The sequence below is a fragment of the Polistes fuscatus genome, unplaced genomic scaffold (genome assembly GCF_010416935.1).
Source record: "Polistes fuscatus isolate 324 unplaced genomic scaffold, CU_Pfus_HIC Scaffold3, whole genome shotgun sequence".
Classification (NCBI taxonomy): Eukaryota; Metazoa; Arthropoda; class Insecta; order Hymenoptera; family Vespidae; genus Polistes; species Polistes fuscatus.
The window spans coordinates 9,830,101-9,853,546 of NW_025113107.1; the positions used below are offsets into that span (position 1 = coordinate 9,830,101).

A 23,446-nucleotide genomic window follows, 5' to 3' on the forward strand; every position below is an offset into this window, starting at 1 on the left:
TTTCTAGAAATGTTCTATCTACGATAAAATACTCTTGTACAATTTTTATGCGCAAATCTAAAAGTATTAGCAAAGGCCGAAACAAAAAAAGGAAGTACATTTTCAGAGAAGTATTTTCATGAAAACGTCATCTACGAGCATTGGGTATGCGATGACAGAGAAAAAAAGAAAGAAGAAGAGAGAAAGAGAGAAAGAGAGAGAAAGGGGGGGGGTACAATCAACGAAACGATCTACCATAGAACACACCAGTTGTATTCTCGTAGTAGTAGTAGTAGTAGTAGTAGTAGTAGTAGTAGTAGTAGTAATAGTGGTTGTAGTAGTAGTGATAGTTGAAGAAAAGAAGAATAAGAAGAAGAAGAAGAGGTCCCGCAGGTAGACTCGTAGAGAGAGAGAACATATTTACATAAACGTATCCGCATATGTACGTAGTACGTAGGTACGTAGAATACGCGGCGAAGGAGCAGAGCGGCTACTGCATTATGCATTAGTCATGATTACAAAGTGGCGAGCTCGTGTGGCGCGTCTATAGTAATAACGGCGTATTTGCGGTGCTTATGATTTTCCACTTGAAATGGGCATAACCCACTTTAATGGGCACGCTCAAGACTTCTCTATCCCCTCTTACCAAACTACTTTTTCATCTTCCTTCCGTCCCTCTGTCCACCCGTTCACCGTCACATTCTGTTCTTTTCTCTACCCTAGCTCAAGAGGATTTACTACCAACAACGAATCCAAAAACGACGACGATGGCGACATCTTCGTCTCGAGTTGTCCCTGTCGTTGTTGTTGCCGTTGCCGTTTCTACCATCTGTTGTATCCTATGTTTTGCGTTGATCGTGTTAACGTTACAACGACGTTGAATTCTTCATTCTGCTTTCCATTTTCTTTCTCTCTACGTTCTTTCTCCACTTCGTGGCCTTCGAAGGTCGTTACGGCGTACACCGACGATTATCATTGTCCATTTGTCCGTGTTGTCGACAAAACCTTCCGGTAAAATTGAAGTAATTAAAACAAGGAACGCAGGAAAAGAGTTGAGACGAAGATCGAGAAGCTAATATTATTTATTTGATTTTCTATCGAAAAGATCATTTAATGTATAGAAGGATATAAATAAGAAGAAGAAATGATTTGTAAATGTCCTGTGTCAACAATTCTTTATCAATCGTAACTGTACAATGTCATATTATTTTTCCTCGACACACTTTTTATAATATTCGTGATTACAATTATAAATAATTCTATATATAAATGAACACGCACCGTATTGACGTGCCAGTTGAAATTTTCCACGAAGCTAACTATTTCTCGTAGTCAAGCGAGAAGAAGAAACGTTGGAATAGACGTGAGCGAGTCTCGTTCATTGAATGAACACCTCGATAAACCCTTTTGCGGAGTTAGTAGAAGAAGAAAGACACACGCGAATCCAGTTACTGGACAGGTAATGGTTCGAGATGTGAGCGGGAGTATCCATATTCAGAATCGTCCAGTTTCCAGCTCGGATCGTGTGGTGGTTGGTTCATTCAGAAACGGATCTCGTAGAGGATTCCTCGAAAGAGGAAAAGGAGAAGGATGGATGGGTGGATGGATAAAAGAGTAAAATGAAAGAGTAAAAGAGTAAGAAAGAAAGAAGATGGAAGCGCGTAAAAGAAAATAATAGCTCTTCCTTACTCCGGGAACCTATAATGACGGTTTACACGGCGATTGCATCATGCGACGCGTAGAACTCACTTTATCGTTCATTAAGAACCGCGAGGCAAGCAACCCCGGATGCGGATGCATGAGTACGAGTGTGCTTGCGCACGCGTGTATTTGTGTATCCCAGAGAAAGAAAAGGCAAAAGCAACAGAAGCAGCCTTGTGGAGGCCGGCGGCATAGTACTTGAAGGAAGTAGGTAACACGTATGCACACCCGCATCCGCTTTTCGTAGGCCCTAAGAGGTACCTACCGTATCGATCAAAACTCGTGAGATTGATCATTGTCTTGTTAAGAAGTTTTAAAGAAAGGAATATCGAATACTAGGTATTTAATTCGTAAATGATTGTCTTTCTCATACCGGTTAGACAATAATTTTTCACTGCGCAACAGGATGGGCATAATAAAAAAAAACAAAAAGAAAAATAATAGCCAGGTCATCGGCTTTCGAATATATCCGGAAGTGTCTTTCGAAAATATTTCACATGCACGGTCACGAAGGAACCGTTGAGTTAACGTTCATCAGCATGCATTTTGACAGACCGACGACGACGACGACGCGTCATTCATAACTTTGACAGATACTTGATTGCAATTTTTCTGATAGGTACCTACTACTACTCCCCAACTCATCCTTACTTCTTATTTCCCTCTCTTTTATATTTTGTTTTGTTTTGTTTCGTTTTGTTTCTTTTTTTACCCCCTTCTTCTTCTTCTTCTTCTTGAAATGGTACGAACCAGAGAGACACGGAAGAAGATTCGCGCTGGAATTCGACGAAAGCGGCTTTTAAATGCGGCGAGATAATTAACGTCGACCCAGAGACGCGGTGCCATCTTTATTCCTGTCGCGCGCCACTCTATTCCTAACCTCTAAGGTCAATTCGTTTTAGCAAGCAAAGTCGCGAGATAATTTATGCTCAGGCGACTGTATCGGCTTATGAGTGTTTCGCTTCGGTGTCTTCTCTTTTACTTCTCTCTCTCTTTCTCAATCTTTTTCTTTCTTTCTATCTTTATCTTTCTCTTCTTACCCATTTCGTTACAAGACTTTAGTAACACAACGATACGCTATTTCTCATATGGTCTACCAAGCACCGTCATTTTTCTGACTCTCGTGTAACAGCTGTTATATTCTTGAAGAAGAAGAAGAAGAAAAAAAAATTAAATGAAATGAACGAATGAGAAGGACAGGACAGGCACGCGTACACATTCAAAAAGATAATTATTGCCAGAGAATTCGTCGTTTGCCTTTTAACGCCTCTGTTTGACTTTGTTCTTCCCTTGATATACGATGCTTGCCAATATTCAAGTTTGATTGACAATCCGTAATCGAAAGAAAAGAAAAGAATAAGAATTTGCTAAGGTATCGTAGGACGTATACACATGTACGTATGTACCTCTTCGTATTCTTTTTTTTTCGTTTCTTTTCTTTTCTTTTCTTTTCATTCTTTGTCTTCTCTTTTTCTTGTTTCACGGTGTGGACAGAACACCGTGTCGAAGTGTAAAATATCGTAACGACGTGCTAAAACGAACGAACCGAAACGCACGTCGTTGGATGAGAATACTCGAGGAACGAGTATCTTTCTTTCTTTCTTTCTTTCTTTCTGTCTTTCTTTCTTTCTTTCTTTCTCCAAAGATCCATCTCTCGTGGTTTTGTTTCTTTTAAAATTGTCCTAATCGTTGGTATTATTTCGTAAAGAATATTGACAAAGTTGGTCGATTTAATAATATCTTAAATTATTATTTGATATATATTTAATGTTAATAAATAATCATTTGGATAAATTCTATTTGAACATAAAAAAAGGTAGTATAAAACTCGTTAACATTTTCTAGGACTTTTTAGTGTATACGTGAGTAGATGGTAAGAAAAAACCTTTAGAACGACGACATCACTTTTAGAAAACAAACGAACAAAGTCCGTAAACACGAACTATTCAAACGGAAATTATTGCTGACAATATTTTCCTTTGACGTTGCCCGTGTGATAGACCATGGAAAATACTGAGTTTGAGGAACGCGACTAGAAATATAGATAGCCCGAACGTTTTATCGTTCGGTTTTGAAGCTCATCGTTGAAGAAGAAGTAGTAGAGGAAAAAAAAAGAACAGTCAAAGGAATAACAACTGAACGACCAACGGTTTTCAAACAATGGGGCTTTACTCTTTGACGACGACTAGCAAAGTTTTGCATTCCAGTTACGATATTTGTCGTACGTGCCTCCGACATGCTACCGCGCTCGTAAAACTTTTCTCCTGTTGTTGTAGATTACTAAACGATTCTCCCGGAAGAGTACGCGAGAAGATATTCCAGAAATATATTTTCTTCCTTTTCAAATTTTCAACCAATTGTTAATCTTAGAAAATTATTTCCGATAAATACCTGGACCGGTTGAACAGTTTTCGGTTTAACGTAGAGACAATCTGTTTTTTAATTTTTATTTAAAACAAAAATTTCATTAGATTTTCTTTCGTCAAGGCGCGAAAGTTTTTAATTCAACTTAATGGCAATATCGAACTGTTTAGAAAAATTATTATATTTATATATATAACCAAATGAAAAGTATTGTGCATGTAAAACTTGCTGAGAGAAAGCAAAAAATTCTTGAGACGACCCGATACAATAAATTCAATTGCAACATGATTTATAGTCAATATTATACAATCTTTTTGTAATAAGTAATTCGAAAGGAGAGAGATCATAGTTTTAAGGTAAATTAAAATTCTGGTAATAATTATGTAAAATCCGACGTGTTATATTAAAAAAAAAAAAAGAAAAAAAATGCGATGCTTTTACTTACGATGTTTATCGTTTAATAGAATTCTTATAAATAGTCATAAGTATTTCCAGTATAGAAACGATTATTAAGTCATTCTTTAATGACTACCGTAGAAAAACATGTTAGGAGAATGACGAGTAGCGTACAAAATTAATAGTTCGAAAGGTGTCACCCTAATGCCATAAAAGTAAATATTCGATATGAAAACGTAAACGATTCGTGCGTAAAGATTTGTATCGTAGAATGATTCTAATCACGTGTCAAAATAGTTTTCTCGAATAATTTGCCGATTGGATCGCAGCATCTTAATTAAACGCGTCGTGTGTTTTACGATCGGACGATGACCCATACCTGTTATTTCTTATGACATCGTGCTTCTGATTTATCAAATAATTTATTTCGATAATTTTATTCAAATATAAATTTGTTAATGTCTCAGCTTAAGTTATACATACTATTATATAAAAATATACCTATGCATAATGAATAATTAATCTTCCGATAAGATAATCTGCTTGTTTAAAATGCAAAAAAAAAAAAGGGAAAAAAAGAAGCCGAATAATGGACACTTCGAAGAAAATGCATTATCCTTTTTGAAATGAGAATGACATTCTCGAGTGATGGTAAGTTAAGTTTGAATTGAAGTTGGGACGAGGAGACCGGGAAGAAATGAAAGAAGAGTAATGGAAAGATACGAGATCCCTGGCGTATCCGTGCGAACGCGGCAAAGTAGAGAAGATGAAGATGAAGAAGAAGAAGAAGAAGAAGAAGAAGAAGAAGAAGAAGAAGAAGAAGAAGTAGAAGCAGAAGCAAAAGCAGAAGCAGAAGTAGAAGAAGAAGAAAAATAGATGAAGAAGAAGAAGAAGAGTAGCAACAACAGAGCGACGTCGGCATCGGCAGTACGCTCGATTTTATCGGACAGCAAATTCGGCGGTGCGGACGAGTTACTGCCTCCATAAAATTCCAGGCGTTTAACGATGACAAGAATTTATTGGATATTTTTGGTAGCCAGGATGGGACAGTGACCCTGTTGAGTAGTCGTTGTACTCGTTGCTTCCTCCTCCTCCTCTTCCTCCTCCTCCTCCTCCTCCTCCTCCCCCCACCTGCTCACACCTTTTCTCAGCTTCTCCTCGTTCACCGTGTAGATATGCTTCTGCGATCGAGGAAGAAGATAATGGTGCCGAGACGGGTCCATTATTGAACGTAAATCTCTCTTCTTCCTATCTTCTTCTTTTTCTTTTTTTTTTTTTGTCGTTTTAGAGAAAACCTAGCGCCGGTAAAGTCATCGGTATAAACGTTGCTGTCTCCTTTCACGACTATCATCCTACATTATTTACCTACTCCCTTCCTTCTCTCTCTCTTTTCATATAACGTATTTCATTGAAATACTTAGATCAATGTCGAAAGACACTTTAACGCGACACAAGGTTAAAAAAACTTTACGATTAGACACCACGGATATCTGATTTTTTAACTAAAATTCCAAAAAGTGTGTAATCAAACTTTTCTTCTCATATGCGATAGCTGTTTTGTGTTTCTTTCAGAATAGATTAAATCTTTTAATGGTAATCAATCGTTGGTCGAAACACAACGACAAAAAAGAAAAAATATATATTATTTTCTAAAAAAATTACATTTGAAACAAATGTCTAGTCAGATATAATCAAAGATTTTAGCGAAACAATAAAATGTGTAGATATATATCTATATATAGATATCATTAATGACTCTATATATTATCATTAATTAATTTAGTTTTGTAATTATTTTGTTCGTAATATCAATTTATCGAATAAAAATAGATTTTAACCATTTCCCTTACGATCGAATTTCCAACTGTGCGGGCTTAAAGCGACACCAGTCGGTCGCGCGCAGGGACATAAACACAAGCTTGGCTCAGCGTTCGAAACTATACTAATCTCAAACTTCCTATGATTTGTATATACACGTGCGCGGTACAATTAACTTCGCAAGATGTTTGATAAATAATTACGGTTAGTTGGTTATTAAACAAAAAAAGACTTATTGTTGCAAATTGAATAATCCATTATTAATAACTGAAGAAACTGAACGTCGCGTCTCTGGAATTTCTCTGTGACCTATTATATTCATGTAGGATTGGAAAAAATGTAAGCAAGAAACATAAAGATATGAATATTCGAAAACGATCGTTGCTAAATATATACGTAGTTCGAATAAGTAAAGTTATTTTTCGGTTGGGTAGAGATATAAGAAATATCGTCCTTTATTACACAATAACAGAGTATAAGTATGAAGAGGGAAAAGAATCAAGGTAGAGAGTAAGAATATCAGAGTAAGAAAGTGTAAAACTAGAGTTACGAAAAATATTCTTACATTCATATTTGGAACGGCCGCCCAAACAATATTCTGAAATGTTTTGTTTTTTTCGCCCGGTAGACTTACGACGCCTCTGAGGCGTCTTATTCATTTTTGGTCCCAAAACCTTGCGACGCCTCTGAGGCGTCTTATTCGTTTTTGATCCCAAAACCTTGCGACGCCTCTGAGGCGTCTTATTCGTTTTTGGTCCGATAACCTTGTGACGCCTCTGAGACGTCTTTGTAAGCTAAAGGGTTAACGTTCGACCAATTAACGCGTGTGTGTATTGGAAATTGCGTTTCAGGTGAAGCGTCTGGTGAGAACGCGTCCACGGGTACCGGATCTCGTGGTGGCGATCGTGGAGAAGCAGCGGATTTAGGAACGCACACAGAAGAGAACGAGGAGACCACCCTGGCCGCGAACACAGCGGTCGACGGCAGGGGCGGAAGCCCCCAGGACGCCCACCTTTCGGGTTCGGCTACTAGCAGGCCTCCAAGAGGTAGAAGACGTCAAAATCAGAATGGTCTCGATACCGCTCAAGTAAGTTTTTTATTTACTTTTTTTTCTCGTCAATTGATCGATCAGTTTTGCAAGCGGTTTTTTAATTTCTTTTCTTTTTTTTCTTTCTCATGAATTATAATACATTCGCTTGAACGATACGCGTTAACCTTTAATGACGAAAACTAAATATGATACTTGCGTCATAACTCGTATTAACTCGTATTAAATATAAAAATTCGTATGGTTCGCGTGGAGGAAAGAAAGAACAACACAAAAAAAATTACACGAATAATTCTCCTCATTGCGTTAATTATATTTACCAATTTTTTCTTGTTCTTTCTTTTTTTTCTTTTCTGTTCATTTTCAAAATTAACATTTTTTTAGTCGATAGGTTTTTGAGACGCGTAAATAGAATTATCGATATGTACGGAGATTACGCATAGCGTGTGTCGGTATTTTATTTTCATTCTCTTTCAAATTTCTTTGTGGAGAGTTCGAGGCGTTTGAGTAAATACAAAAAAAAGGAAGAAGGAGTTGGGGCCCAGGACCGTACGAATTTTCGAAATAAAAATCAGCGGCGGAACCGTTTCGAGTGTTTGATCGGTCCTCGCATAGCAGCGCTCGTTGAACACGTATGAGAGTTTCGAGAGATTTTCTTTACGTTGTGACGTAGGAGCATAGAAAAAGTAAGAGAGAGAGAGAGAAAAAGAGAGAAAAAGAAAGAGAAAAATAAAGAAATAAAGAGAACTCTCTCTTATCCTTTGACCGGTAGTCACTGTACACCTGTACTTAAAGAGTCCCGTTCGAAATTTCTGACCGATCGACCGATTCTCGTATACATATGGACGATGTCAACCTCGTCTAAAAATGCAGTGTCATTTTTTCGTCGACACAAACGCACACACATACATACACGTAAGTTTACGTTTGACACTTTTGTAAACGTTTGAACATTAACGCTATATAGCGATATAGACAGAAAAAAAACAGATAAAAATACGACATTGAACGTAGAACTTGGGAAAAATTCGATGATTATTTTGAAAAAGAATAGTAATCGACTTTTTTCCTTATAATTATACTTTTTATTATCTCTTTCTCTCTCCCTCTCTCTCTCGTTCTATTTTTTGTTCGAGTTTTACTTATAATAAAAGAAGCCGATGTTTCGCAAGGTGAGAAAGAGATTTACGGTGGGTTGTTTAAAACAGTGGTGGCTTCTCGAACTCTTTAGGGAGAACCCATTTTACCGCCAATCGAGTCTCGTTCTTCTTGGTGTCACGTGGTTATCCCGCACCAGTAGCGTTCTAGCTGCGAAGGAGTCAATTCTTGCGCCACGCGTTGCCTTCATTACCATATCTCGGATGCAATCTGTTCTCGGGGAATTAATGCGACCGAGATATTTCCTGCTAGTTCGTATTACTATCTTTCTCTCTCTCTCTCTAAGATAAGAGAGAGACCGCGAGTGAAATAGTTAAACGTAGTACGAGTTTTCCGATCGAGGACGCATGAAAACGAGATAACTCCGACAACTTCCCTCCTCTTCTTTGATTTCAACTGTTCCCATCGTACAATTTCAGGTTAAAACTGAACGACTCACGCCCGACAATAATTCGACCTCGTCTAGAAGCGTAACGCCGTCTTCGTCGAGTCATCCAGGCACGCCGCCAAATGCAACTTCCCTCGGTGGACCCGAAGGGCCACCACAACCGCCGCATCATCTCAAGCACATGGAGCAGATGATGGGACGAAATTGCAGCGATTTTATGAGAAGCCTAGCCGCCAAGTACAACAACGCCAACCCTAACGAGTAAGTTTATTTATCGATAATGTCCAATGTATTTTAATTTAGTTTTGCGATTCCTATTAATATTATATTTCGTGGAAGAAAATGATGACTAGGTGAATATTAAATTATAGAAATTAATAATATTCATCGCGTTAATACGTTATATTTTATTTATAACTTTTGTTTTAAATATAAAATACAAACGCCGATATTTTACAACGTTTAAGTATCGACACGTGAATAGTTATGAAACACATTTGAGAATTAATAACCAAAATTATTAATAAGCAAGATGATTGGACTAGCGTATTTTATTTTTAAATGGTACTTAATTAATATCTACACCTAATCAATAAGTCCACGTGTTATTTTGTCGATTGCATTAAAAATTCTTCTTCTTCTTCTTCTTCTTCTTCTTCTTCTTCTTCAGATGTATATGTGAGATATCCTAAATAATTTATTTTTCTTTTACCTCGAAACTTGTTAAATATTAATTAATAGCTTCATTTTATTAGAAATGTGTTACGAGATAGTAAATAATGTTTATGCGAAGTTGAGTAATTCTTTTTTTTTTGTCGTTATTTCTAATTAGAATATTTATAAGAGGAAAAAAAGGTGAGAGGCATAGCTTTGATCGTGAAATATTTATCAGTAATCTTATATTTTTGTTGTTCTCAGTTACTTCAGTACTCTAAGGAACGGCTATCCTCCTGGTTTAGATCCCAGGTTTCCTGCATTCAAGACCGCAGCCACGCCGTTCGTCGGTCTAATGGCCCCGCTTGGCGCGCCACAACCAACCACCGTTCAAACCACCTCACCACTCTCTAACAAGGATCCCAAGGAACAGAAACAGGACAGCATCTTCGGGAACCCAGTGTTCCCACCAATGCTCGATATGTCATCGACGCAAGCACTCTTGCACATGGTGCGAACGGCTAACGCGGCTCAGAACGCAGCTGAACTTGAAACTTATCTCAAAGGTGAGTACGAATATTGTAATTAAAAAAAAAATTAAGAAATTTATTTGTCTCGTGATAATAAAATAATACGCGTAATTATATATAGAATTTTTCGTTTTCGAAACAAATGAAAAAAAAAAAATAATAATCCTATCTGTTATCGCATTGTTCTAATAAAAAAAAAAAAAAAAAGAAAAATCTCTTATCATCGTTGTAAATTCTCACAGGTGCAAATAAACGTGACGCGGGAGTGACGAGTCCTTTGGATCTCTCTACGCCAGGAGGATTTGCACCTCGTAAAAGGCAAAAAACAGAGACGAGAAGATCAGGGAGTATATCTCCGAAACCGAAAGCAATCCCACCTGGTCCGAGCACGCCGCCACCCATCAGATGTCCTTCTTTGTGCGGGCACATGCCGTGCGGAGATGGACAAGCGGTTAATCGTTGGACCATTGAAGACGTCGTCAATTACGTCTCCTCGATCGACACTTGTGCGGAGTACGCTCAGGTAAGTTTCACCTTTTCTAACATCCTTCAATCTAACGAGTCTTGATACGGATTAAAGAATTTGCGAGAAGAAGAAGAAAAAAAAGAATAATAAGAATAAGAATAAGTAAGAGCAGAAGAGTTCGACGATCAAAGTTATGCTAGATTACTTATTCTCTTTCTATTTCTTTCTTTTCTTTTTTTCGTTGTTGTTTCTTTCTCTCTCCCGGCATGCCGGGAATAGTTTTAATTGCTTTTGAAAGTCGCTCTCGTAACGAAGCATCGCGCAATATTCTCCGAAGCTGTTTTCGTTCTTCTATTTAACTCCTACGTCGTCAGGTGAGGCAACTGTGAGATCTGTAGAAGGCTGGCGAATGACCCGACATCAGTCAATCCGGACAGTCGGGAAGAGGAGGCCGCGTGCCAGCTAAGGAGAACTATAATGACCCCTCGAAGCTAGTAGATCGACCCTCTCCCTCTCCCTCCCTCTCCCCCTCTTCCTATCTCATCGTCTCCACACTTTCTCCCTTACCTCCCTTTGCTCCGCTACTCTCTTACCCACCGGTGAAATTCATCCAGCGTTGAGTGCAATCGCTTTTCCTTTTCTCTTCCTTTCTCTCTTTCTTTCTTTCTCTATCTTCTTTAGCAAAGAACAGTTTAAATCGAAAGTACGATTTCTTTTCGCGATAATACTTAGTGCTCGAATCTGATCTTATAAAAGGGATCATTCGATATTCGATATCGCGAATAAACGAAATGCGCCATCTTTCAGAAATAATTTAACAAGGACGCACCGACCCTAGAGTAGAAGAAGATTCTTTACAAGTCTTACAAAAAAATATAAAAGATGAAAAAAAGAGAGATAGAAAGAGAGGGAGAGAGAGAGATAAATACTGACGATCTCTCTTGCATCCTGTCAGATTCGATTATCCTCGGCCTATCGTTAGGTCTCGTTTACGGTTACGCTCTTCAAAACGTCAGACTGTCAAGGCCGTGAATTTTTGCGCGAGTGCACTTGGCATGCATATTCATGACACGCTCACTGGAAACGTAATCGAAGATGAACAGAGAGAGAGAGAGAGAAGAGAATTGGAGGAGGATAGAGAGAGGGTCCTCGAGTATTTCGATCATTTTCCCTTGAACCGATTCAGACAATGACAAGGGCCCTAATGTGATTATAATACTGGTACTTTATGCCTTTAAGAATTCTCTTTTTCTTCTTCTTCTTCTTCTTCTACTTTTTATTTTTCGAGACAGAAAGAAGTAAACTCCTGGAGTTCCTGGAGTTCCTGGAGTTTAATTTTTTTCCTCGGCAAATAAGGTACCGCGAAAGAGAAAGAGATAGAGAAAGAGAAAGAGTGAGAGAGAGAGAGAGAGAGAGAGAAAGAGAGAAAGTGAGACGGATCTTCTCGAAATTATGGCACCGATCCTTATCTCCATAAAAGGATACCGCGGAACGAATCGACGACGGTGAGAGCACGATCCTTTACGTAGATTTACTCGAATTATAGCATCGATCCTTATCGGTTCTTCTTCTTCTTCTCCTTCTTCTTTTTCTTATTCTTATTCTTCTTATTCTTCTTGTTCTTCTTTAAGACATCGAAGAAACGGTTGCAACGTGCGCGTGCAGATAGTTCTTCGCCCTTTTCTCTTTCGCGAACGATACTCGCGTGGCGTGAAATACTCACCGTGAGCTGGCAACCGAGGTAATTAATATCGCAGCGCGATATGACGCGCCAAATGGTGCTTAACGATTATGCCTTACGATTTATTTACTGAGCAATGAAGATCTACGAGTATCGCAACCGTATTTCACGTTAGAAGAGAGAAAGAAAGAAAGAGAGAAGAGTTTGTGTGTGTGTGTGTGTGTGAGAGAGAGAGAGAGAGAGAGAGAGAGAGAGAGAGAGATGGGAAACTGAAATTGATTCCTTCGCAAGAGAAAATTTACGCTCGTTTCGTCACAATTTTTTTTTCTCTTACTTTTTGTTATCATTGGTTTCTTTTTTTTTGTTACAATCGTCAATTTCCAGTCTCTAACGCGGCACATACGATATTCGCATTTTTCTTAAACATTTTGCAATCGCGTAACGATCTTTAGGATTACATCGAATGTAACAAAAAGAAAATGGAATTTGATTTCAACCAGATTAAAAATTTGTTTTTCAATTTTGGTGTTATTACACTCTGTGAGCGAGTTTTCATGCATATGTATATGCTTATCCCCCCCTCCCGATTTACACGGAAGATCTTTCTCCTCAGAATACCATATAAATCGGAAGCAAATTATAATTTATTTAGTTATTTATTTAATTAAAAGTTTGATCTTTTATTTGTATCATTATTATCTTTTCCATATTTTCTATTTCGATATCTATTACGTACGTAATTGTACTCATATTCGTATAAGTTCTAGCTGTTATACATTTTTCTAATAGAATTTTTATTATTTCTTATAATTCTAATTATTGTTTCATTCGTGAAATGAAATTACTCTTTCTCTATAACATAAACTATCTAAAATTTTCATTTTCCTTTTCTATATATAATTTATAACTTTTCATGTCACTTCTTTTCTTTTTTATTCTTTTTTTTTTTCATTTCTATCAACATAATAAAGTCTAATCCTAATTTTAAGTAAATTATAAAAGTGTTATAAAAACTATAATTACTTGTCATAAACAACGTAACCCCTTCGTAAATCGGTGGATAGATTTATTTCGATTGATGATAATTATAAAAATAGAATTTAAAAAGGAATTCCTTATAAGTTTGACCTTGCAAATAAGAGGGACGAGGAAGTTAAGAACTCGGTCGTCGACATTGCCGTGATCGTTAATAATCATCGGCAACCTTTCCTAACTCCATTCGAAGAAGAACGAGCAGTAGCGAGATGTGCGCGGATACTTATCTACAGGAATGAATCTTAGCAGACTAATAACAGCCGCTTAAGAGAAACTAATCTATCGATCCGACATCGGGTTACCGGATACCTTCTCATTTTCTCGGTGATCTAGCGACTCTATGCTAGCTTCGTTGGCGTGCGCGCCTTCTCATTCTCTATCTTTCTTCCTTTCTTTCTTTCTTTTACTATCTTTCCATTGGTTTTATTCCTAAGACGATTGCATGACGCAATTAGAAACGAACGAATGAACGAACGAACGAACGGACGAAAAGTAAAAGTTTCCTCTTTTAAAGTTAAATCCAAACGAAGAAAAGAGAACGATAAACGCGTAGGTGTAATTCACTGTAAAATGACCTCACGTCTGCTCCATTCTCTCTCTCTCTCTCTCTCTCTCTCTTTTATTCTTTATCTTTATCTTTATCTTCGTAAAAGGGAAAAAAAAGAGTAATAAGGTGGTGTGATTTGAAAAGCAAATCGTATCTATATAAAGACGTATACAAATGTAGGTGTACATCTCTTTTGTATACTATTATAGTATCTAACTATATACATTTATATATATATAGTTATATCTATCGTTGTGGCACGTTCTCTCAGATCGTTAGAAAGTCGTGAATGTGGATCGGTCTCTGGAGGAGAACATACATAGGTCTTCCGTGATGGCAAAGCTTACTACAGGAGAGGATAGGATAGGATAGCTGTCTCGTGTCTTCTCGTGTGTCCTCTGACATCCCACGCACGCGTGGCCTTCTATCTTGCAAGCTTCTTCGATCCTCTTGTCTCTCTCTTTAGCTTGGCCTTCTTTTATCGGTCTTTTTCTTCTCGTCCTTGTCTATTCAAAGATCACTGTTCTTTGACTTTGTCTCCTGTCTTTTTGCAAACCTTCCTTCCTCTTCCTCTTCTTCCTTCTTTTTCTTCTTCTTCTTTTGCTTTTTCTGTCGGGGTAGGTACTGGTCGAAGAGGTCACACTGGAAACCCGTAAAAGAGAGGAAAGGAGAGAAGGATAAGAAGAGGTAAAGTAGATAATGTCCTGAAGCTCTCGAGCAGCAGCAAGAGGGAAAAGATCGAGGGATACGTAACGTCTTTCTAATTTTAACGGGCCTTTAACGACCCTCCGTAGTCCCTCGTCACGTCGTTCGAACATTATCGTGGAAAAATCCTTAGCGACATCGAACCCCGTACCTTCCTTCTTCTTCTTCTTATTCTTCTTCTTACTCTTCTTACTCTTCTTATTTTTACCCCTTCTTCTTCTTCTTCTTCTCTTTTCCTTCCTCTTCTTTTTCTTCTTTTTATATCTGTTTCATCGAGATTTACTCGAGTATAACGTCCTTGGATAGGAGAAAACGTTCCTTCAAATAAAATCGTACTGACTGTTAGAGTTAACTATACCATTAAAGAAAAAAAGAGAAAGAAAGAAAGAAATAAAATACAAGTTATACGATTGCACCGTTTGTTTCCCAACGATAGAAATTCCATCTCTACCGAAACCCCTCTCCCATCTCTTCGCCCGGATGATTAGTAACATAGGTTTCAAGTCTTCCGAGTTACGCGTTTACGAGAAAAGGTCATAGAGAGAGTTCATCGTTCGAGAAGCTTTCGATAAATTCCACGAAACGAGATTTTCACTCGGGAAATAAAAAGAAATAGAAGAAGAAAAAGAAGAAAAAAAAGGAATGACGAGGTTGTTGAGAACTTTAGAGAATCTTACTTGAAATGTAGGAGGAATTTGAAAGATTATACCGTGTTTTCCCTGTTTGGTGAACGACATGTTAGGGATAAAGAACGTTTAATCTATACATTGCACCAGATATAACGTCGGTTACAACGAGAGATATCTATACTTACGTAAGACTTTTCCAAGGAATTAACGACGAAGAAAGAAAGAAAGAGAGAAAAAGAGAGAGAGAGAGAGAGTAAGCTAAATCCTTTTCACGAGCTCGAAGAAAAGAGATCGAGTTGAACTGGATGAAGCAGCCGATTCCTTCGTAATCTAGACGAACCCAACCAACCAACCAACCTACCATCCACCAATCCACCGTCGATGGATGGATCTTTTCCGAGCGACTTACTACTACGCAGACTAGATATCTTTCTCTTTTTCTATCTCTTTCTCTCTCATTAGTTCAATATAGAGGAAGACTTTCTAACGATTCGCCGCGCAAAAGCATGATCTAACCCCGAACATGACCTCTCATTCGGTGCGGAGTTAACGCGGTGTGTAGCACCTCTCTTTCAGTTGGTGCACACGTAGGCGCCTGCCAGCAGCGGTCAATTAATCATTAATAGGCGATAATATCCATCGAGTATATCGGTACTCTGTTTTATGGCAGGCGAGAGTCTTGTCTGCCATGTCGAACGATGCTAATGCGAACGAGAACCGGAATCGTTTTATTCAAGAGTGAAAGAGAGAAAGAGAAGAGAAAAAGGTTGTTGTTTTTCTGTTTTTTTTTTTCTTTATTTTTCTTTTTGTATTTTAATTTTATTAAATTTCATCGGTTTGTTTATTGAACGTCTATTCGTTTTTTATTATTTTTATCATTTTAATTTGTAACTGATGACGTTAGGAGGCCTCTATATTATCTCGCGCTTTTTTTCTTTGATATATTAATAAATTATTTTCATTTTTTTTTTAAAAGAATATTTATATTAAGAAAAAAAATATCGTTTTAAAATAAGATTTTAAATTAAATATTTTCAGCTTAGGTTTATGCGACTCGATGATGTGTCACAAGTTTACCGTTAAAACTGGAATCGTTCTAAGAACAAAGGTTCTTTCTTTTTTTTTTTTTCCTCTTTACGTTAATTTTTCGTTGCCACATAGTAATTTTGATCGACCGAATATTCGTTTGAATTGTATTTCATTTGATATTCGGCGAAAGGTGTTGTTGTTTTGTATAATCTTTATTTTTTATTTCTTATTTTTGCGATCGATAATATATTAGGAATAATTTGATCTCTCTTATTTGTTTTTTTTTCTCTGTTTTCTTTTCTGATTGATTGTAATCGTTATAATAATTTATGAGATTTCACGAGTTTAATTTGAAATTCGACGAGATTTCGATCTCTTATTCGGTAGGATTCTTCATCGATAGTGTTAGGTATATCGGATGATTCTTGATTTCCCAATATTTGTCTCCGTACTGATCGCACGATCTCGCATCCCGGTAATTACCTTGAGTGAGCGATCGAAACCGATACGCATTATGAAAATACTCGAATCGTTTATCATCGGCGTTCTAACTACACTTTGACTAATTAGTATCGCGATAACAATTTTATGCCGGTAATTATCGTGTCCAATTAGAGTCACCATGAATTTTCGTATTAATTTGCCAAATTGAATCGTTCGATTCTCGCAAAGATTTCTTTGTTCGTAAATATTGAAAGAATCGTTTTATTTGAACAATATATATAATATATATATTTTCTATTTATATTTTAAGACAATACAAATATAATCTTATTAAACAAAAAAAAATAATAGAAAAATAACATTCCAATATAAATTCATTCGTATCACTATTTTATAATACATACAATTCGTATTTCATCTCGTTCCAAACATTCCGAAGTTGTTCCGTGTAAATACTACTTACATCGTGTCGCTTGTAAAGCTCGATCGAAGCGAGTTCCGCATGTTTCGCGGATAAAATAAAATAAAATAAAATAAAATAAAATAAAAAAAGAAAAGAAAAAAATATGTTGCAAAGGCACGTAGAGTCGTTCAATATTTAATCTGGTATATATGTGCATATACATACATATATATGTCTTTATCGAGTAGTCGATAAGCCGATTCGAGTTGCCTCAGGCCCGCATGCAAATCACAAGTTAGAAAGTCGACGTGTTATCGTTCGGAACTGCGTCGAAAGAACAACTTTGCGTGAAAAATGAAAGAGAAAGAGAGAGAGAGAGAGAGAGAGAGAGAGAGAGAGAGAGAGAGAGATGGTTTGCGCGGATTCCCCATGATTCGAACGATCGACATGTAACGGACACGGACACGTGTGGTAAACGGCGTGCCGCCTAATCACCGGAACGTTAATTAGTCCGACGCGGGCCACGTGCTTAGGTTAACGCTTTCTCCCTCGTACGGAACTTCTATACCCATGTTCTTAGATAGGTAAGTACTAACATAGGTACACGCGTGCCTCGGCTACATCTATCTCGGCAGACAGATGGATAGATTGGACGGACGGATTTATCGCGGCGATTCGAGATAGCCGATCGCTTTATTTTACGTTCCACCTTTTGAAATAACTTTCTTTCGCAATCGAAATAATCAGCAGTCGTGGTGGCGGGCTTGATCGACGACGACGACGACGACTACAACGAGGATCGAGTCGAAGCGAGAGGATTCATTAAGGAAGCCTATATATATACAATATGTATTTATATTACCTTTATAAAGGTATGAAAGAGGGGTACACGATATAAAGAAGTCAAGTTTTTCTTTCTTTTTTTTTTTTTTTTCAAAAATAACTTGATCTCTATCTCCATCGAATGTATATATGTATGTATAGATACAAACATATGTAGGTATATATGTTGTGTCAAGTTGCATAGGTGTGTAGTATAAGTATTCTATATAGTTGTCGTGATGGTAGTCTTGATGGCATTGGTGTTAGCGAAAGGGTCGAAGGTAGTTGGAAAAACATCGAACGATCATCTCCCCATCCCGCTCGTTATCTTGTCGTACCTATTAACGGAACGTGTAGGGATCCCTTTTCAGCGATGGTATCGTTCTCTAATCGTCATAGTTTCTGACGTTTTTTCCTTATCCTTTTCGTGTTCTTACTATCGTGGAACGCGATCGGGACGTACTTAAGTACGTTTATACGTAGGTCGCATTTGCTACGTACTCGAAGTAGAGATCCTTGCCGGACATCGATATATCCGAGTTGTATCGTGGATAAGCTAACGTCGAGAAGAGGCCAATTGGAGTCGCTTGTATACGCTATATAAATACGTACTATCTCTCATGGACATTGTGACGTGACGAAAAGGAAAGAAAGGAGCAACTGCGAGCTAGCCAGCCAGCCAGCCAGCCAGCCAGCCAGCCAGCTATCCTGCCATATATGAAGGGACACGTTAACGACGATTTTATCGAACACAACAACCACGAGGAAGATTTTCTACAATCCGTTTGATCGTCTCCGTCTTAGCGTCTTTAGTAGTAATTCTCGTTATCCTTCTTTAGAAACGTCCTCGTTGTCGTTCAATCGTCTAGATATATATATATCTCTATCTTTCTTCCGGTTTGAACACGTTTATTCTAAATGTTCTGGAGTAATCGAATTGACTTTATCGTTAGATTCAGATAATTCTTGAAACGAGCCTTCCTTCCTTCCTTCCTTCCTTCTGTCCTTCCGTCCTTCCTTCCGTCCTTCCTTCATTCGCTGTTTTGTCTTACTACTCACGCTTTTATTTACTTATCTCGAAGTTTATTCGATAGATCGATCGGACGTCCTCGATCAGGGAACCTTACGACTCTTCTTACTTCGAGATCGTCTTTATTCAGTACGATAGGTACATCTAGATGCGAATCAATTCCTTATTCATGAAAGATCGGATTAAATCGTGGTTTATTAAATCCCATGTTAGAGTCGTTCGGTATTAGAAATGAAAGGTCAGCGTGGGTGTCTTCGTAATTGCGGCGATTCGATATATCGATCCTATACGGTGCTCGTTAGGCTATGACTAATTATAGCTCGTTATAGGTCAATGCTTAATTACACCGCGGGCAAGATTCCACCTCCACTTTCGGGTTTATCGTTCATCTCTCTCTCTCTTATTTTATTTATCTTATTCTTTCTCCTATCCCTGACGTTTCGTACGGCAACAGGTTCACCTCGAGACTGGTTTGATTTTACGCACGATCAACGTGCCAACCGCTATGAATATCACCGCGAAAGCTTTTACAATATTACCCAGCATACACATAATATATATCTATTTTATTCAATATTCTAATGTACGATACGATTACTCACGCGTCATCGCGAATTTACACAAACGGATTATTCTCGAACGGTTCTACAAAATCAAGACGCTATGCGAAAAACCGTGAAATAATTTGATCGAATAGTTAAACATTATATTCCTTCAACACGGATAAAGAAATTATAAGAAAATGTTGTTTGCGTTCTAGCAAGTGCGTGTCGAGGTATACGGAACATACCTCCTAACATAAATATAATGAATCCTTAAAAGGACGATGTTTACCCATCGTCAAGGTAATGGTGCACCAAACCTTCTTGGAATATTTCTCTTTACTCCGTCTGTCTTATCCAAAAGAAGAGACAAATATCATATTCTATAATATCTCTTTCCTTGTCTCTTATATCGGTATGACGCGGCGGCACACGCATCCTTTTTGCTATTTTCCACGGAACAAGTTACACTACACTCGGGCCGGTTCTACACACGTATCTCGTTATCATTTAAGGATGATTACGAAAGCTGGCGCGGCGCACGTACCGCTTTGAGGAGATGATTGCGCGAAGATGAGGCCTGGAATCGTGAAACGACGTGCGACGATCAACTGCACCGGTGGTCTTTCTCTTTTCTCTCTTTTTCTTTTTCTTTCTCTCTTTCTCTCTTTCTCTTTCTCTTTCTATTTCTATTTCTCTTTATATATTTCTCTTCATCTCTTTCCTCAAGATGTTTCGCACCACGTCTTTTCAAAAGTCACTGCGATAGAGTAAAAGACACTCTCTTCTTCTGTATTTGCCATCCTAGCTATTACGAAACTATTTAATTGCGCAATCTTCTCCTGCTCCGCGACCTATCGAATATCGATTCTGAGGGAGAGAAAATCGTGCTTCGTTCTTTAATTCGATTCGCTTCGACAGTTCGACAAAACCAGAGTTTTAAATAACAGCTAACGAAAAAAGAAAATATCTCTAAACGAAGTTTTATACGCCGTTGAAAGAAATATGTTGCGAGTCATATTATGGAACTGCTTTGACGATTGGATATTTGAAAAATATTCTAAGGCTAAGTTTTTATATTTTAAAATATTTTTTGTTTTAATTTTGTACGAATTTTTCGAACGAGACCAATACATACAAATGGAAAAAAGATAATATTATTATTTTATACGATAAATATAGAAATATGATTCATTTCTTGATTGGATCGATCTATTCGTTTCGTCGGAAATCGTGAGACGATTTTTATTGTTAATGATAAACTACTTATTGTATTTCAATTATTTACGTGTCAAATATTATTATTACGTTGTGTCAATGTTTTCAGAAATATTCAAAGACAATAATTATATAATTTGATATTTAGAAATTTTTAATTCTATACAAATTTTTCTGGCAAATTCAATGAATAAAAATAAGAAAGTAAATCTTATTTTATACACGCGATAAATGTTGAAATATGATTCATTTCTAAATTATTATTATAGATCAATTTATTCGTTTGTTGGAAATAGTGAGAGATATAGTAACTTCAAACTTCGTTCTCTTTCCATTTTCGTTATTTGTTGGTGTGCGAGGTCATCCGTGATCCTTCCTCGTTGACAGATCTAGGTTGCTAGAACTTACGTCATCGCTCTGCTTCTTCTTCTCCTTCTTCTTTTTCCTTCTTCTTCTTTTTTTCCTTCTTCTTCTTCTTCTTTTGCCAACACTGAAAGAGATCTTCTCTCGGCACGAAACGTTGTTCTCCTCTTCCTCCTTCGGGAAGAAAAGATCTTGCACGCTCGCGTTTATTGCAAGCACAATCTTCTCCTTAGATTTTTCTCCTTCGATTGGCTCTTTATCGATGTCGTTTATTCTCGGAAAAGTTTCAACTCGAGTGATCGAGATAGTTTACACCAGTAAACACAGTTTAGTTTTTCTTCGATAGACTTATTATTATTATCCTTTTATTCGTAGACACGTTGTGAATCATCGTCGATCTAATCGGTAAATATACCATAAAATGTTTTTTATTAAAACAACAATAACCAAAAAAAGTGAAAACCAATAATAAACTTATTCCATGGAATTATAAATTTTTATATCTCGCGTTTTTTTTTTTTATGAAAACTGTTTCAATGAATATAACAAGAAAACGAGGAAGATCTTCACCGATCACGACATTAAAAAAAACAAAAGAACCATTAATTCTTAATCACCATGATCCAACTAATAATTAAATAAAATAGGAATGGATAATTAAAGATTTAGATAATAATTGTTAACAGTTAATTGAATGAAATATTGTCTGACAGTGATAGACAAGTTCTCTCTATCTACGACGAATAGTTTAAGTGAAAGCGTCTGGTCTCCAATTAAAAGCTTTAGTTTTCTAAAAGACCACCGTCCGTCTGAAATCGGACGTTTGGATGGAATCATCGTTACTTCATCGCGCGTCTAACATCGTAACACGTTTCTGCATCCTCGATTAGCAATTTAAATTCACCGTTTATGAAGGATTCTCGTCTATTATCGACGCACGTATAAGGAAACAACATAAGAACATCTCGTTATGCCATACGCGAAACCCCATAATGTCCATCAAATCGTCGTCGTTAGTCAGCGACTTCTTTCTGCCAGTCGACCAACAAGCAAATAAGAGAAAGAAAGCAAATAAGAAAAGAAAAGAAAAGAAAAAGAGAGAAGAGAAGAAGAGAGAAGAGAAGAGAAGAGAATGTTCTTTCGATGACGATTTCGCCATTATTTAAATGGTGCCAAGCACAATCGACTGGCGTTACCTCTTCCTGTTCGTTCGCGGAGAACTTGGACGACGGATTTGCAGCATTTCTTCGTCCAAAAGGAAGAGAGAGAGAGAGAAAGAGATGATAGATAGAAAGAAAAATAGACAAAAAGAAAGAAAGAAAGAGAGAGAGGCTTTCTCGGGCATCGGCCTGCTGCTGGACTACGACTTCCATCATCGTCTCGTTAGAAGCTGATCGATCTGCGAAGAGAGACGAAGAAGAAGAAGAAGTAGGAGGAGGAGGAGGAGGAGGGAGAATCAGAAAGAAGAGGAGAAGGAGAAAAGGACGACGTTGGCTGTGACGCGTTGGAAATGTGGTAAACGAACGTTCGATACCTTTAAAGGGGTTCTTATGTTCCTCTCTTGGCGAAGTCAGAGTATACGAAGCAATAGTACAGAAGAAGACAGAGAGAGAGGGAGAGAGGAGTACCTACCAACGAGAGAATCCCTTTTCCCTGTCGCGTTCAGGAGGAGGAGGACGAGTTGGCGGCTTCGAAAAGGGCAACTCTTCCAAAGGCAGACATAGTCATAGACAGCTGGTATCTTTATCGAATCGATTCGGCTGACAAACTGGAGGATACCGCAAGACGAATAGCCGATCTGCATGAGCTATGGAGTCGTGGGGCATTGCGATTAGTCAGGAAAGAGACTCGGACTCCTCTCATGCTCTAATGGGCATCGTTAGCTGCTCGGCTCGAATAAAAGGGAGAAAGACAGAGAACGAGACCGATAGATGGTAAGAGAATGAGTCAAACAGAAACAGAAAGAGAGAGAGAGAGAAAAAGAGATGTGGTAAGACACAAGGTAGGCGGTAAGCCACCGAGTTAGACCAGAAGGATGCCAGGACGAGTCTCGAAGAGTAACTCTGATCCGTCCGAGACAAGAAGACGTCGATGCTAAAGGCGAACTTGCCGACTTGCGTTAGGTAAGCTCGGTTAAAAGGGGGGTGTCTAAGCTAATCGCCCGGTCGTCGCTTTCTCGTTCTTTTACCATTATCCAGTTTCTCTCTATATTCTCTATCTTTTCTCGATGAAATAGAAATTCTTTCGGCATTCCTGTTTAGATCCCAATACAACGATATAATCCAAGAGAAATTTGATACCGAATAGAATAAAATTGTTAACGGCTGAAAAAGGAACCACCACCACTCGTCGATAATTAGTTACATGCAGAAAAATGTTGAAATATACGGGGTCAACGATACGCGACGTCTCGACGTGCCTTATAAGAAGAACCGGCACATATTAGCCTCGGCACGCTCGTTTTGCAGTTCCAGGTATGATTAAAGGATTCTCGCG

The 23,446-nt window shown here is 37.8% G+C and overlaps 1 protein-coding gene and 1 long non-coding RNA gene across 2 annotated transcripts in view; one reads left to right on the top strand and one right to left on the bottom strand.

Moving 5' to 3' along the window:
* LOC122519110 overlaps positions 1 to 23,446 on the top strand; it is an 89,831-nt gene that overhangs the window by 33,612 nt on the left and 32,773 nt on the right. Inside the window, exons 3-6 of the mRNA XM_043638357.1 lie at positions 7,110 to 7,345; positions 8,884 to 9,113; positions 9,771 to 10,072; positions 10,279 to 10,559. Of these exons, the coding sequence (XP_043494292.1) occupies positions 7,110 to 7,345; positions 8,884 to 9,113; positions 9,771 to 10,072; positions 10,279 to 10,559 (1,049 nt within the window). The remainder of the gene's footprint in view (positions 1 to 7,109; positions 7,346 to 8,883; positions 9,114 to 9,770; positions 10,073 to 10,278; positions 10,560 to 23,446) is intronic.
* Positions 6,688 to 7,063, bottom strand: LOC122519124. Its single transcript, XR_006304256.1, has 2 exons — positions 6,978 to 7,063; positions 6,688 to 6,887 (listed from the first exon to the last, which is right to left on the bottom strand). It is a non-coding gene; the product is annotated as an uncharacterized LOC122519124 (long non-coding RNA).